Source organism: Lampetra planeri, chromosome 39, assembly GCF_965212315.1.
Source record: "Lampetra planeri chromosome 39, kcLamPlan1.2.h2, whole genome shotgun sequence".
Classification (NCBI taxonomy): domain Eukaryota; kingdom Metazoa; phylum Chordata; class Hyperoartia; order Petromyzontiformes; family Petromyzontidae; genus Lampetra; species Lampetra planeri.
In genome coordinates, this window is record NC_136145.1 from 9,770,287 (window position 1) to 9,786,268 (window position 15,982).

General features: G+C 44.4%; 1 protein-coding gene across 1 annotated transcript in view; it reads right to left on the reverse strand.

Annotated features, from left to right (window-relative positions):
• LOC144731403 (CMP-N-acetylneuraminate-poly-alpha-2,8-sialyltransferase-like) overlaps positions 1-7,675 on the reverse strand; it is a 42,035-nt gene extending 34,360 nt beyond the window's left edge. The window contains exon 1 of the mRNA XM_078612422.1: positions 7,494-7,675. Within this exon, the coding sequence (XP_078468548.1) occupies positions 7,494-7,675 (182 nt within the window). The remainder of the gene's footprint in view (positions 1-7,493) is intronic.
• Between the last annotated feature and the right edge of the window lie 8,307 nt (positions 7,676-15,982).

The window sequence follows — 15,982 nt, forward strand, 5'->3', positions numbered from 1 at the left end:
CCGTACCCGGCCCTCTCGCCCTCTATATTGTAGGGGCTGGCACTGCACGCAGAGCGTGGTGCCAACTGTCAGTCAGTGCTTACTAGGGCCCGTACTGCATCCACATTAAAGTGGTGTCAGCGATGTCAATACATCGTGTGCCGTGCCTTTCCACAGGCCGGCTTCACACAGTGGCATCCAACGATGTCACTACACATGAATTAAAAAAACCAAAACCGCTTCACATTTTCCAAGCAGAATGCCACATAACCTGACACAAAACAATAATTATTGAATTGTTAGTGGACAGTTTCATGGCACATTATGTCGATTCCACTTCGTTATTTATAAGCAATGTAAGCTAAAAGAAGATTAAACCCAAAAAACAGACAACTCTTATCCTACATAGGCTGTCGAGTTATCCAAAAAACTTTTCAAGATATAGTCAAGCACACCATTATAGCACTCTCTTGATGTCAATGTGACGTAATTCCCACATCCTTCAACACATTAAACAATTCTGATATTATCCAGTGTAAGTGGCCACTGACAATTTCTTCCTCCTTTACCGAGATACATTTTTCTGGACCAAATATTCACTGAGTTGTCACTTTAAAAATACATGTAATGTCTTTGTCCTTGTTTAATCCAAATTGTGCTATTTTTGTTATGCAAGGATATAATCAATTTATTCAGAACTCAATAAGCAGTGCATTCACCCCATGATAGTGAACAGTTCAAAGAAGGAGGTATTGCAAGACTTCTTCTGACAGAAATGTCCGTCATAAACGTGTATCATTTTTATTCTGAGCTGAAATTTTGCCAAATAAGGTATAATAAAAATGTTTTCTTGTACAGCCAGGTTAACCATGGGCGGCTCCAGGATGTCAGCGGTACCAGCTCAGCGCTCTGACCCGAGCTACCTAGCCACCTTAATCAAGGAGTTATCACTTACCAGACACTACATGGTCAATTCAGAATAACCCTCCTGCAGAGCAGCCCTTGCTTGTATTTAAATGAGCAAATTAGATGAATTTAAATTAATTTTTCATATGAGCTGGGACAAAAATAAGTTGAACTTAAGCTCCTGGGAATCTAGTAAAGTGGGCCATCCTCCACATTATGTATATTATAATCACATATTATACGGAGATAACTGCATTCACGATTGAAATCGGTAATACTTCCCAAAATCTATTGGGACGGTTTTCTACGTAACTCAGAATGATAATAAACTTGGTCATTTCAAATGCAACTTAAAATTTAAGCTTTTCCAAATTATTGGTCTCAGTTCAAGTGTTAAAAAATACCATGGAATTGCTTAAGCATGAGGACATTAAATATAAATCTTAACTGGATGAGTATTTGGCATTTCATAATGAATATAGAATGCACGTTAATGATGTGACTGCATTGGACAACAAGTTATTCCTGATTAGACCATTGCCTTAACAGAAAATACTGTCATTTGTTCTAAAAAAATAATTGTTCCCTAGGTAATATACTCCTGATTAATTTCACTGCAGTTATAGCTAAGTTACCATTGCCTGGGAGAAGCTGCTGATGATTGGATTCCTATTTGATTCATATTTTCACACACTATTGCCTTCGTGCAGTTGAACCCAGATTCATTAAAACTAAACAAATTATCACGTGTAAACCTCCACTGTTGCCAGGAAAACAACATCCACATACAATGTTGTTCATCTCACTTGTGCGTCCCAATTCAATATTTTATCAATGTCAATTTAATTGTACAGTTGTCTTTTTTGCCGACTTTGCAAAGTGTAAGTGGCTATGACTTGAACATACAACGAAACAAAGATGTATTTTTATATTCTTCAACACAATTAATAAGCAATTAGTAATCAACCCATAAGAGTGACTTGCGTTGATCATAAATATGCATCCGTTGAGCATAAATATGCATCGCAGCAGACATGCGGTCACTGTGGTTGCGGAGGATCGTTGTTCTATAAGGCAACGGTTTCACGGGCGTTTAGCTCCTAATTGCCCAGTTCAGGTGGTCACACAATTAGCCACCACATGACCACAAGCATCCTCGCACGATAATTGATGTATGTATATGCATATGGAACAATAGTACTCGGCATTAAAATACAACACTAGTTTAATAAAAGGACAGGACTAAAATAAACTGATGTGCCTGCAAGTAAAACAACGCAGTTGTCCATATACATTCCTCTGAGTAAACTCAAACCAAATGAAAAGCATTGACTCACTTTACCGTTTCACAAATTAGACCAGATGACCACTCACTTTAAGACAGAATAATACCGGCAAAACACTTCCCTACACGACTCTACATATGCTCCAATAGATAATTGTGTTAACAATGGGCGATCCAATCTATTTCCTTTGAAACAGTGTGCAGTAAAATTATTGAATAACTTGCCAATATTGTAAGTGCAAATAATATGAAGACTAGTAAGGCTTCATTTATGCACCACAATGACAAAGAAAATGGGTCACACTAAATGTTTCATTGCTACAAAACCCACGTGGCCAATTGAAACGTAACTTGCGTTGTGATTTTCTGCTACTGCCCACCAGCTTGGGTTGGACCCCTGTCAACGAGCACTTCAGAGCTCCTCAGGTTCTTCCAGCTGAAATACAATGTCCATGTTTATATATTTGAGAATCGTGCTCAGAGGGATGAGTCATTAAATTAAACTGCATTAGACACCTATTGCTTGGTAGCGGGAGGCCATCCCTTCTAACGTGAGTGCACTGAAATGTATTTTATTTGACATCATGGTTCGAGGATGAGGGGATAGGAATGGATCGAAATAACAGGAGGGTGGGCATTCTAGCATGTCTGACAGAATTATAGATTCGCATTCACCTCTCCCATGTAAAAGTTTGCTTTGAGAAAACAAAAGAAACACTATTGTATCAATGCACTCCACTACTATGGCGCTCAATGCCATCCTTTTCATCTTTTAATGAGTCAAGCTTGCAGAACTATAACTGTTATTAAGTCTCCCAGGGTGCATCTGCTGTGCTCTGAACACACTTTTAATTTGTTTAATCACTCCGCTGCAAGCTAACTGTGAAGAGATATTTGCAATGCTTGCTGAACACACCTACATATGCGTCACATAAACACCACCTGGGAATTCCTAAATCATTTTCCATTATTAATATTTTATAGGTATACAGTGGCTGTGCATATGGCAAGGTTGACTCCACAAGTCACATATATTCAATCGATGTAGATACACTTTGTGCTCACCAGTCCATTCTCAGCCGCAAAGGTTGTTTGTCAATAATATAAAAGTACATGTTTTTTTCTTTGTTTTCAGAAAAGACTCACTGAACCTCGTGACTTCTTTTCAGAAGAGCCCTGCATTGGGTTGTTTGGCAAATTCATTACAAGGAGTGGGAAGAAATGGGAAAATAAAAAAAAATATGACTAAGAGAGGAAGAATGTCAAAGGGTCATGAACCCACGAGCTGTAATGCAATCTCATGTGTGAAACCTTACCCATTCACACAGGCTACTATGAAATGATAGGGTCTCGTCCTTCAGAAGACTGCGTAATTCTTCTGCAACACTGCTATGATTGTCAGCAATAAAACACATTTGAGCAGCCTCTAATTTTATGCAAAGTACAATATACTTGACATTAAAACCATCTGACCTCTTGGGGGTACAATTGTAGTGACATAAAATGGGTCACTACGTACCATAGCGCTGGTTGCTGAGAGAGAAGGGGATCTGCAGTTGCAGCAGCCCTGCCTGACAGCAGGTCCCATGACAAGCTGGAGAGAGAGGGATGTAAGGGAAAGGTTACAGAGGGGGCACGGAGAGAAGCCCGGGAACCCGCTAGTAGGTTCTGGAAAGGGGGCGTCGCTGGGGCGGAGCGAGGCCACGCTGGGAGGATAAAAGGGGACCCCAGCGAAGGCTCGCGGCTGTCGCCGTGAGTGGGATCTCCTCGTCGTGCTGCTGGAGTCTTCATCGCCGTCTACGTCTTCACCTTCTTGGCGTCATCAGCCAGGCAGTCTGCCAGCTGTCCTGACTGGGGGCTGTAGTTACTTTGTGTGGACTGAGAAGGCTGTCAATAAATAGAGTGCCTCCTACTCTTAGTGTCTCCGAGTCAGTCACTGCACAATCATCCCAAAAGACAGATGGGCATGTAGCTCGATGCATCCCTCCTGGTAAGCAGTGTATGGGCTTAGGATAGGCACTCAGTTCAGATAGCTGCCTCAATACTGTTTTAGGGTTGCCAGGAAAATATTTGTTTGAATGCACACGTGCATGTGCCAGACATGATGTATGTGCTTACTTCATAATTTCTGCATACTGCAATGTGTGCATCCTTTACACTGCCATTCGCACTGCAGCAACTCATTTAAACTATTACATTTCCCAAAAGCCGATTATTTCCTATAACATCTTAATAGGACCACAAAAGTGACATTTTGGGTCTATTAACAGCCTTTGTTTAGATTGTGTAAATGTACTGCATTACAGACTGGTTGTTTCCACCGGCCACCGCGTGATGTGTGCCGACTCACACAGCCTCTTGTAACAATACCAAAACATCTCCACACATTAGTCATTAGAGAGGCCAGAGAGGCCAGAGAGGTACATCCATGCTACTTCTATATGTTCTGTGAACTCTTATCGCCTCTCGATGTTATTGTCAAGAAGCGTCATTGTCCAAAATGTCACCTGTTATATACTTCTATTCAAGGCAGTGGAATTGGCAAATGTGCCAAGTTTTTTTTATCTGTGCGTGTGCACCACTGCCAACGCAAGCGTCATCACAATGCTTTGTCTAACAAAACAGTAGTGTTGGCTTTACACAAGAAATCGTTTGTTCTTGAAGTGTGCAACTGTGCACGTTTTAATTAAACTTCCACCATGTGTTCTACCCTTTTCTGTAGCTACTCGATCTGCTTATTCTTTGTCTGGTAAAACCTGCAGTAAAAAAAATAGCAGTACTTTAGCCACAGGGACCCCAGCATGTTTCACACCCACACCACTGCCATGGTGTTGGATATGGCATTTCATAATATATGCGGGTAGCAAAAAATGTATGAGCTCTCAGATATACAGTAATACATACATTAGGTGTGCCGTGTCAGCGTAAATGCAACACTTAAGCAGAATGTTTATATTGTACATTTCATGCAAATTAAGCAGCATCAGCACGGTAAAAAATTCTGCAAATACCTAAAAAACTGAGCATAAGGCAGGGAGGGAGTGCTTCATCAGTGGACAGAATAGCTCACGTATATTAAAGATCATATTTGTGTGAAATAATTCGTTGCTGCAGTTTTATCAATGCAGAATATAGCATTGCATATTCATCTATGCATATGAGTTCCTTTCGTATCTTAAGCATATATAATGCAGTGTTATGGCAGCCTATTAAACTATTAATTACTCTCACACGGAGCTAACCTAATTGCCACATGTCTGCCACCTGGGTTCCAGTCTACCCCATACCCAGTGGCCCATCTCCCAAGATGCCGGTCCTCTTTGTTCTATAGTTTGCATTCGCTCTTCAGCGATTCATCTCCACAATCACATCAGCCATGCCTATGACCAACTCACCAGGCATGTGCCAGACAGCAGTGTAGCAAAACCCATTGTTGTACTCTACGACGCTACTACGTCTATGATCCCCAACTTCCCCACCTTGGTTAAGTCCTCTCAATCAACACCCACTAACCACATGGCGAAAATAAATCCTCATTCATCAATGAATTGACAAATGGGCTTAACATGTTAAATGTATAGCAGATACATATTGTACATTTGATCCACATGGCCAATGGATGGTTATATGAACTCAAATGAAGCAATCATATAACCTGAAATAAGCTGTCTCTCTGGATACTTTAATGACGTTTAAAATCGTATTTTCCTCCCCTTTAAGCAACGGATGGATTTTTATTTCCTTCAGCACGGTAATTACTTCACTGCATTAATAGTGCTTTTATCTGATGACTGTATGACGACAAAATACTAATTGTTATGAGATGCTGTCTTGGGTAGCGGTGCACAAATTACGTAAATTAACATATTCGTCAATATTACTGTGTTGTGATCTTCAAATGAATGTTTTGTATCATAGGTGACGTTTCAGGCAACGGCCCTTCTTCATAGCACATGTACAATACTTCACAAACGTTGCGTTTAACGCTTAAACGTGTCAATGATTGAATGCAATGGAAAACTCTACACATTAATAGAATACAATACGTCAACGATACATGGCACTTCATACAATAACGAGCTGTATGAGGGGGGGACATGGAATGCGTTTTAACTCTCCAGTCAAAACACATTTGTCAAGTTTCCCGCATTCGCCAAAGAAGAGTGCTCGTTATTTTAATTTAGTAAATTAAACAATCAAACCCAAGACAAATTTTAAGATGATTCCCTCGCTCACACGTCGTTACGTTTAAAGTTAAGATAAATCTTAGTAAATATTTCACTTCAGAGAATTGAAGAGACCCAATCACACATTTCAGGACATCTGTCAGGAGATTCGTCAATTTAGTAAATTAAAATAATGTATACATTACGTGTAATACATACAGTATATGTTTAGTTGCTGGCTTACGACGAATCAATCTTACGCAGAGCTTCATCCTCTCACAATGTTAAGTTACGTTCAAAGTTCAGATAAATGAAGAGAATCACCTTCAGTCGGTTGTGTGTAAAGTTAAGAGAATTATGATAATTGCAGAATCCCCATTGATGGCACCGTTTTGTTACATTAAAAGTTAAGAAGCGATTGAAGGGAAACGTCTTCAAAGTTTACGATTAAACTTGGGAAAAATTGAGGATTATTTCCTCACTCATGATTCGTTACGTTTAACGTTAAGAGAATAGTAAGATTAACTGAAGAAATCCTGTCACTCACATTTCGTCACGTCCACGACTTTGCGAGAATTAGAATCCCCTCACTCACGTGGCGTTATGTTTAAAGTTAAGAGAAATCTTCTTTAATATTTAACGTCAGATAAGTGAAGAGACCAATCTCACTCACACAGGTCGTTACATTTCTAGTTAAGAAACAAATCTCCTGAAAGTCAACGATTAAACCCAGGACAAATTTTAAGAATTTCCTCACTCACATTTCGTTACATTTAAAGATAACATAAATCTCAGTTAATATTCAGAGAATCGAAGAGACCCAATCACACATTTCAGGTGATCTGTCAAGAGATTTGTCAACAATCAAACCCAAGACAATTTTTAAGATCATTCACTCACTCACACGTCGTTCCGTCTAAAGTTAAGATAAATCTTAGTAAATATTAACTTCATAGAATTGAAGAGACCAACACATTTCAGGACATCTGTCAAGAGATTTGTAAACAATCAAACCCCAAGACAAATTTTAACAAAATCCACTCACACACACGTCGTCACGTTTCAATACATATACATTTAAAACATCTCATCCGTGTTAATTTAAGAGTATTTAACGGAGTGAAAGATGAGAAGACCCCCCCCCCCACGCCACTGACCTGGCCGCCGTCCCGGGCCCCTTGCCCCGCCACCTCGCGCCCCCAGGGCCCCCCGCGCCCCCAGGGCCCCCCGCGCCCACCGGGCGCCTCGCGCCCCCAGGGCCCCCCGGGTCCCGGGCGAGCAGCAGCAGCCCGAGCAGCGAGACGGCGCCCGCCGTCACGAGGTTCGTCCGCATGCGCATGGCGAACACTCATCTCCTCCTCCTCCACCACCACCGCGACACAACTTGAGAGCGGGCTGTCTTAGTCTTTAACGCAACGTTGGTGACGATGATAAAGTCTCTCGGCTTGTCCGCTGTCGTGAATAACGGGGTGCTTACGACGTTCGCGCTCGCCGCTATTGTGTGGTGTTTGTTGCGTCTGCTATAGTTATGCGAAGCAAAGGAGGCTGCTTGCACCGAGCAAAGGACTTCCTCGACGTGTGTACAATGCCTCGTCAGCTTCTCGTGCTGCTGATGATGCTGCCGCGGGGTGCTTTGTACTCGGCGGGTTGCATCGCCGCCGCGGGGAGAAAAAGGCGGGAACGGAGCGGAGCTCGCGCGGCTCTAGCGCGCGCGCGCCCTCGTGCTGCGCGTGCACCGCCCGCGCGCGCCGGGTTCTGTGCAACCGGCGCGCGCGGGCGACCGAGCCACGGGAGGGGGGGAGGGGGAACGAGGGGGCGGGGGGAGTTGGACGGGAGGGGAGTCTCCGCGATTTTTGTTCGCGGCTGATTGGTTCGCCTGCAGGTGGTGGGCGGGGGAACTTATGCAAATGAGAAGTATCAGGCGACGCAGCCCGCTGTGGCCGAGGGGCACGTGCACGCCGCGCACTGCACGAAGCGGCGGTCCCCCCTTTGTCAATTGGTCGATGCCTAAAATGCGGTAAAGGCGTTGACGCTTATCTGTTACAACTTTGAGAGGTTTTTTTTGCTGGCCGTTTGACGTTTTGTTCCTTATTGCTCAGAGGTGCTTTTTAAAGGTTATTTTTAATTATCCACTGCTGGATGACGGCCTCTCCCCCCATGCAAGTTTATGTCATGATGGTCAAAGTGACCATACTTCACGTTGGTCAATGCGAGTTGGTGGAGGCGGCCAGCAGACAAGTGGGGACACAGAGAGAGTACAATGGATGTCGCTGTACTGCCCTCTGCTGACCACTACGTTTTCCCGCAAGCCTACACCAACCTGATTTGTATGGTGGCCCATCCAACAACTAGCCAGGATCAACCCTACTTAGCTTCCTAAATCTGAGCGGCGGGTGTTTTGGTGACAGGCTGAACCGTGGACATTGACAGAGGAAGGAAACAGCGTCTGAAAGTTACGGAGAAGCACGCATGCCTGATTACTGACCGCATATACACTTAGGAGACATAAATACTGTTAAGAAATTGTGGAGCAGGCGACTCAAACGAGAAATCGTTTTGACTCGCCACCGAAAGTGGTGCTTGCGGGGCAAGACGTCGTGGCTGTAAGAAGGAACGAGGTCCCGATGGAGAGGCTGTTGTTGCCCGTGACCTCACGCCCGTGAGGGGTCAATGGCGTGGAGATGGATCCACGACACCAGCTCGCGCCCCGGAGTGAGATGCCATTGTTGGGAATGGCCTGGGGGAGGCCTTCGTCCGAGTAACTCTCTGACCCAGTGCCCCTACTGGAACATCTGTGAAAAAAGTGCTTTATAGCTCTTCGGATTCCTGCTGTGTGAATCCCGACCGTGAAGCCGCCGTGGCCCGCGTGCCCGTGGGGTAAGGACCGCCCCCGACGTCTGCCCTGGGGGCTTCTCGCGACGACGGCCGCCACACGAGGTGGGCGTGAATGCGAGAGCCCCAGTGCCCCTCGCGGCGCCATCCCTCGTCGGAGCAGGTCGCGGTGCTTCGGGACAAAGTCGTTTGTTCGCAGATTGAGGACACGGCTTTGTGATAAGCGGAGATCCTTAGCGACAACAAAAACACACAAGCAGACAATACGCCTCCCTATCCATAGGTGTGTCCTCCACAGAGAAGACACGTGCATTTTGAACACGTGCCATCAGCCACACGAGCATTCTGGGGGTGATTTTTGCAGCAGCAGCCATCGGTTTAATACGGTAATATGATGGCAGATGGGACGTGTAAATACTATCTTAATGTGGTGAGATAACGATGGAAAGCAAGCGTACATTGTCCGTTTATTTATGTTATTTATATTCTCAACAGGGGCACAAATAATCGCGCGTGTTCAGGAGAAATATGAAAGGACAGTTAACATTACCGTGATGGTTATTTTGTACCATTCATTAACTTTCGGATTAATTCATTCACCTTTAAAAATGCAGCCGTAAGTGTGGAGTGGTGGCGCAGTGGTTAGCGCAATGCCCCATGAACCCAGGCACGTGAGTTCTGTTCATGACCGTGGTGAACAGCACTGGTGAGTAAACTCACACGGACCAGCACTGGTAAAACAAAAAAACCCCGCGTGACTGACACAGGATGGGACGAGGCCTTCATCAAGCAGTGGATTGACCAAGTCTGCAAACTTTTATAGATATACATTTTCAAGTACTGTATTTTACCTGGGGCTTGTGTCCCCAAGGTGCCCAATGCGAGTTGGAAGCCACCGTATCGAAGAATATGGAGGAGGATACAACACAGACTGTGTGACTTTCGCACATTCTCTTGGGGGTGCCGCTGTGGTTGCAACCACGTGTTTAAATGCACCGCGGTGACGTCATTTGAGTGTTCCTGAAATTCGCTTCGATATCGATTTATTTGCATTGACGACGCTTCGAGTCACGTTTGATGGCCCTGGGCACACAGCCTCGGAAGGGTTTCTTCCGCCTTCACCGAACACTGCCTTGCAACAGAAGCAGAGAATAAGAAGCAGAGATGGCAAGCGAACGAGTTTCGGTGGGAGGGGGCGATGTGATCCCCCCCCCCACCCCCGATAATCGGCATTTTAGTGACATTCAACAGAGAAGATGCGTTTCATGTTTTTTTCACTACAATAAAATTAATGTAGGGCCTGATTAATGTTTTTTTTACTAACACGTAGTTGGCTTTCGCGACAAATACGATGATATATCATTCTTATTTTTGAGCCAGAACGCATAAGTAAAAAACGTGTGTGTCGTAAAACCCTCCTCCACGCTTGGTCATCACGTGACGACTTCATTAGTTGGCTGTGTGACGTGGAGCAGCGTGCACGACGCGTCACGTTCTACTCACGCGCTGACCCCCACAATTCGATGATGAATCCCTATTTCGGAGACTAAACTTCTGGGACTGCTAACCTCAAGCTCTTCCCTCCCCCTCCTTTGTAACGGTTATAGATCCACCTCTGGACTGTAGGCAATGTGGTCGTCTTGCGGACGAGGTGTGAGACCCCACACGGCTGACGAGGGTGGACGAGCTCGGGGGTAGATGGATATTGTCCCTTCAATAAACAAAAACCCTCGCGAGCAGAAACGAGGGATTTGCTGTACGTCAGAGACGCCACTCTCCTTGTTCGGCCGATGTAACACCGCGGCTCACGAACAAAAACGATCGCAAAGCCATTGGTTTCAAAAAGGCACGTTTATACAACACTAGAAATGGGACACATCAACTCAGGGCCACACAGAGAGAGGAGAGAGAGGCGGGGGGGGGCATGGATGGAGAACGAAATGAAACCGCATTTCTGCACGAGTCAGAACTGGAGTCACAGAACGGGAGTGCGTACTCGAGATTATCTCACCCGCCACGGCATTTCCATAATTTGAAGTCAACTCGAGTTCTTCACCCGCTGGCCTGTATTTGCACTTAAAAATCTTAGATTGAAAAGCTCATTTCTTTATAACTGCTTTTTCAAATTAATTTGTCTTTCCCCCGCACCTCCGACGAGCACAGTTGGCTACGGACGGTGCGAAAGGAGTTCAACACACACGTACATTTCCAACAACATAATTCGTACCGAGTCGAAAATAACACGACCAAGCATGTCAACAACAAGAATGTTGTAGGCAGCTGGAACATTTAATGTTATGCATTTAAAGTCACCAATGTGGTCGTGGTATTTGACTCACAAGTATTTCCGATCAAGTCTTGCTCGGAATTATTTCCGGGAAAGGTCTAGCCGTTGAGTAACTCGGAACAATCGTGGAAAATTCATTTAACTCGAGTTCAAGCCAACTCGCTTGGTGCTCGAGCCCAAGCGACTTGGCCTGCCCACAGAAACCGAGGCACGATAAGGGGGACTTTAAGGGGCCCACAACCTATGCCAGCTCCATGCACGCGTGCACAGAGAGCACAGCTAGTACACCCAGTACCCGAGGTCTCCGTGCACAAGGTGGCTGTTGGGGGGTTTCACTCTTTGACGACATCGTGACAATGACCTCCAGGATTAACAAAAATACCCCACGGATTTAAAAATAAGAATCCCAATACTCATGCTCAACCCCATGATAGTGAATGACCTCATCTACACTGCCTGGCCACCGTTTAGGCTTTACAAGGCCAAAGAGATACAGGCGGTGGCTTTTAAATGGTCCTGTCATAAGGATATATATGTGGGAAACATGATGACCAGGCTGCGATTCAAACCATGTACAAAATGGTTTGGAATTCCAATCATGAAAAAATATGTTGCTTGACCAACCCTTGCTCGAACTGGAAGGCAAAATCCAGAAAAAATAAATAGCTCACCACATTCACCACCAGAAATAATAAATAGCTCACCACATTCATCACCAGCAGTGCCTCGTAACGGAAACACACTGTACATATTAGGGTATCAGTTTTGGAAATGAGTTCAAATATTTGCATTTCTGTTGGTAATATTTTCTGACCAGTTCGTTTTCGCTCATTCCATCACTGCAGCATAAACATCAGACTGGAGTCATTGCACTGCGCTAAGGGCAAAGTAATGCATCTCAAGTAGTGCATCTCAAAGCAGTGTGTTAAGAGGAAATGTAAGTCATGCATCTTTAATTCACCACTGCACATTCGGCCCCACCTGATTTACACAACTCAGCTGTCGCGCAGAGAATGTCACACAGGAGTGGAAAGGCAACCTGACGTCAGATACCTGAAACAAAACCTCTCTTGGTGAGGATGCACACTGCACCTATCATTCCATGGATCAGGTGAGAAGGAAGAGGCATAGCAAGACCTGGTGGCACATGCCTTGTGATGCAGCATTTGTGGAGGGTAAGGGTTGGTGGATCAGGTGGGTTTTCTGAAATTCCCAAACCCACTGGACTACGAGGCGTGGTCGGTGACGGCAGTACACCGAATGGGTTATGGCCCAGTCTGTGTGTACGTTTTGAGCGTTGTCCCCTCATATGCATGCGTTTTCTTCAGGCCATCTGGATTCCTCTCTAATGTAGGAATAATAATTAAAAAAACACTCTTTAATGGAAATGGACAATCATCCCAATGTCGGACAATCATCCCAATGTCGAACTCTCCTGGAAATGAGCCTTGAGATTCAGAAAATCCTTGCTGTTCAATTAAATGACGTGATAATCGGTGTTAAATAATTGTACGCGTGACCATTAAATTTGTTTGGCTGTGTCGGGTGGTGTAGGGCCCAAAAACACGAATTTGGCCCAGGCCATTACGTGACCCGCCACAATAATCAATAATCATTCTTAATATTTGCTGCAAAAACCTCGGTGTTAGGCAAACATCGTAAATATTCAAGTAGATAAACCATTGCCCCATGCAACAAACACTGCTACAGCTCCCATCTCCTGGACCTGAGCGACCTCTGCTCAGCACTAATTACCAGGCAAGCCCCATGTGCACGATGGGCACTCGTACATTGGTTGAGTGTGCGAGACGGCAACACCGAGGCTATGCTGTTACATGCGCACTGGCCCAGCCGGGGAACCGAGGCAGCGTCATTGCCGGACGTGTCCCGGGTGCATGCGTGTCCTGCGCGCTGCAAATGAGACAACAACAACAACAAACATCATCCAGGATGCGCTCCTCACGAGAATGCCGGTGCTATCCAAATGCCTCGCCAGCCCACTTTGAGTGCACATTTATTGTCAAGGATAGGGTGAGCTCAAAATTGATTTAGTGAAACGACAATGATGGATTATTAAATATTTTTGGTCTTAAAGAAAAATAAAGAATCTCTATGCTAAGTTTGTAAGCGAATAAAATATTGATGCAAGTGAAAATTGCTTGGCATTTCTTCGCGACCCAACAATGATTTAAAACGGGATACATTTTCCCAAGAAACTCTCTGTTGTGTGATCGAAATTAACCATTCTCGACTGAGCTAGAGCAACCGTGGGTCATTTATTGTTTGATTGGGTATCATTCCTACACACACGCACATATGCAATGCTACAGCAAGACCTCAAACATTATTTACTACTTACATGACTTCATAATGTAATATTATGAATTAGATTTTGTGCCGGATGCAGATGGAAATGTGGCACTACATATCCATGAACGTGAATGTTATGAAGCCATGTTTATTATACGCAGTCTAAATGTGCCATCTGTTTCCGCCCCAAAACAATATTTAGTAACAGGAACACATTTTTAGCAAGACACAACACAATATGATCTTCAAGTTTTATATACGTTACATCATATTTACAACAACAAAAAACACATTCGGATATACAGCGGGTTTTATAATTCTTTGTTCAAACTACAGGCTGTAAGTTTTACCAACTTTTTGTTTGTTAATGGCCGTGTATAAAAATAATCCTCGGCAGAATTCTGGGATCTGAAACGAAGGTGAAGATGCAGCGTTGGCTTATGATTCATGATGACGATAACAAACATGTTCTCTGAGAAAGCTCCATGGTTACGAAAAAAGAAAAGTGTGAAATTTAAAACACATCCCTCTTCACAGTACACAAGTAAAAATAGATTCTTACAAGCGATCAGTCGCTCTACGTTATTGTTACTTTGAAATTAAATTCACTTAATATACAAACCTGTGTGCTGGACACATAAACCACCTAGAAAAATACTCACTTTTTTTGGCTACACAGCAACTTTTATTCGTTTTTTTCAAGTGGTATAGGAATGTGTTTTAAAATCGATGCAGATTTCACTCAGCCTTAACTGTTTGCAACTCCACAATTTGCAGAGACATTAAGATCTGACAATCGTACTGGAATAATCATACTGACGGAGGGTGTCCTCTATGTCAAGACTGGACCCTGCCACGGGAATGTGGAATTTGGAGCCGCCAACGTAAACTGAGCACCACCCAGATTCCCTTCTTGACGAATGTTCAACTTCTCGAGAGATCTTTCGCGAAGAACTCACCGATGTCTCCATCGTGAAACCACGGGGGGGGGGTAAAAATCGCAAGGCCACGGAGTTCTCCTCCTGCATGACGGCAATCTGGCACTATATGTATATATGTGTACGTTTTTTTCATCACGCATCTCGACAATCGTAGAAGAATGTTGGCTGACAAAACGAATGAGCAGAGAGTTTGAAGAAAAGTTGACCCGCACGGGCCCTGCTATATGGAGCGTAGCGTTGCATGCGACAAAAAACTCTACGACTCTTGAAAAAGGAAGATGCATACGACGACTGAAAGCCTTGACAAGGGGCTTGTGGAGTCCAATGGAGATTTTTTGTTACAATTTTAATTTTACCAGGTAGGGCCCCCATACTGAACCGCCACGTGGCTCTTTTTCAGAAGTGGCCTGGCTATCACGAATGATAGCTCAGCGAAGTGGCATATCAACGCGTGGCCATATATTGAAGCCAAATACTCTAAATGCGTGACGTTCAGTCTAAATGTGGGGAGAAATAAAATCCACGCGACCCCGGGGAGAACATGCAAACTCCGAATATACAGCAGGCGTCAGGGCCAGGATCGGGGCCAGGATCAAACCCACGACCTCCTGTATACCAGGCGAGGGAGTTAACATCTCGCCACCGTGGAGCCCCCGTGAGTCGGATGGAGAAAAAGAGTGAATGGTCTAAGTTCAAGAGCAGGTTCGGGAGGAGAGAAGCCTCAGAACGATGCAGAAAATAAATATGCGGTTTGGACACAAGCTCAGAGGTGCGCACTTCACGAAGAGTGGTCTGGGAAAAAAAAGATGCTGGTAAATAGGCAAGAGACAGGAGAATGAAGATGAGCTTCATAGCTTGAAAGAAGAGAGCTCAAGATTGGACAATGATGGAGGGAGTTTGAACCGAGGACCCGCAGAAATAACGAAGACAGATGCAAGCTAAGCCACCAATGCCCTCTAGTGTAGAGTAAAGGAATTGTTGTTTTGTTTAATTATAACTTGCAGTGCACATTTTGCTTTCCTTGAAATCAACAGAGTGCCCGGGGAAAACCTAGGCATAGGTGGACAACACTGTCAGAAACCTGCTGGCGGGGGGGGGGCATAATCTCATAATCAAAGTCTAAACACACGTTCTAAATCTACTGCAAACACCGGGTGGGTTTTTTGTTAAATTCATTCTCTACACCTCTGCGATCCATCAACGACACCACAGAACCACCTGCACCCAGCATTCAGGAATTGGCCGATGCTGCGTGCGATATTTACCTCGTTTTTTT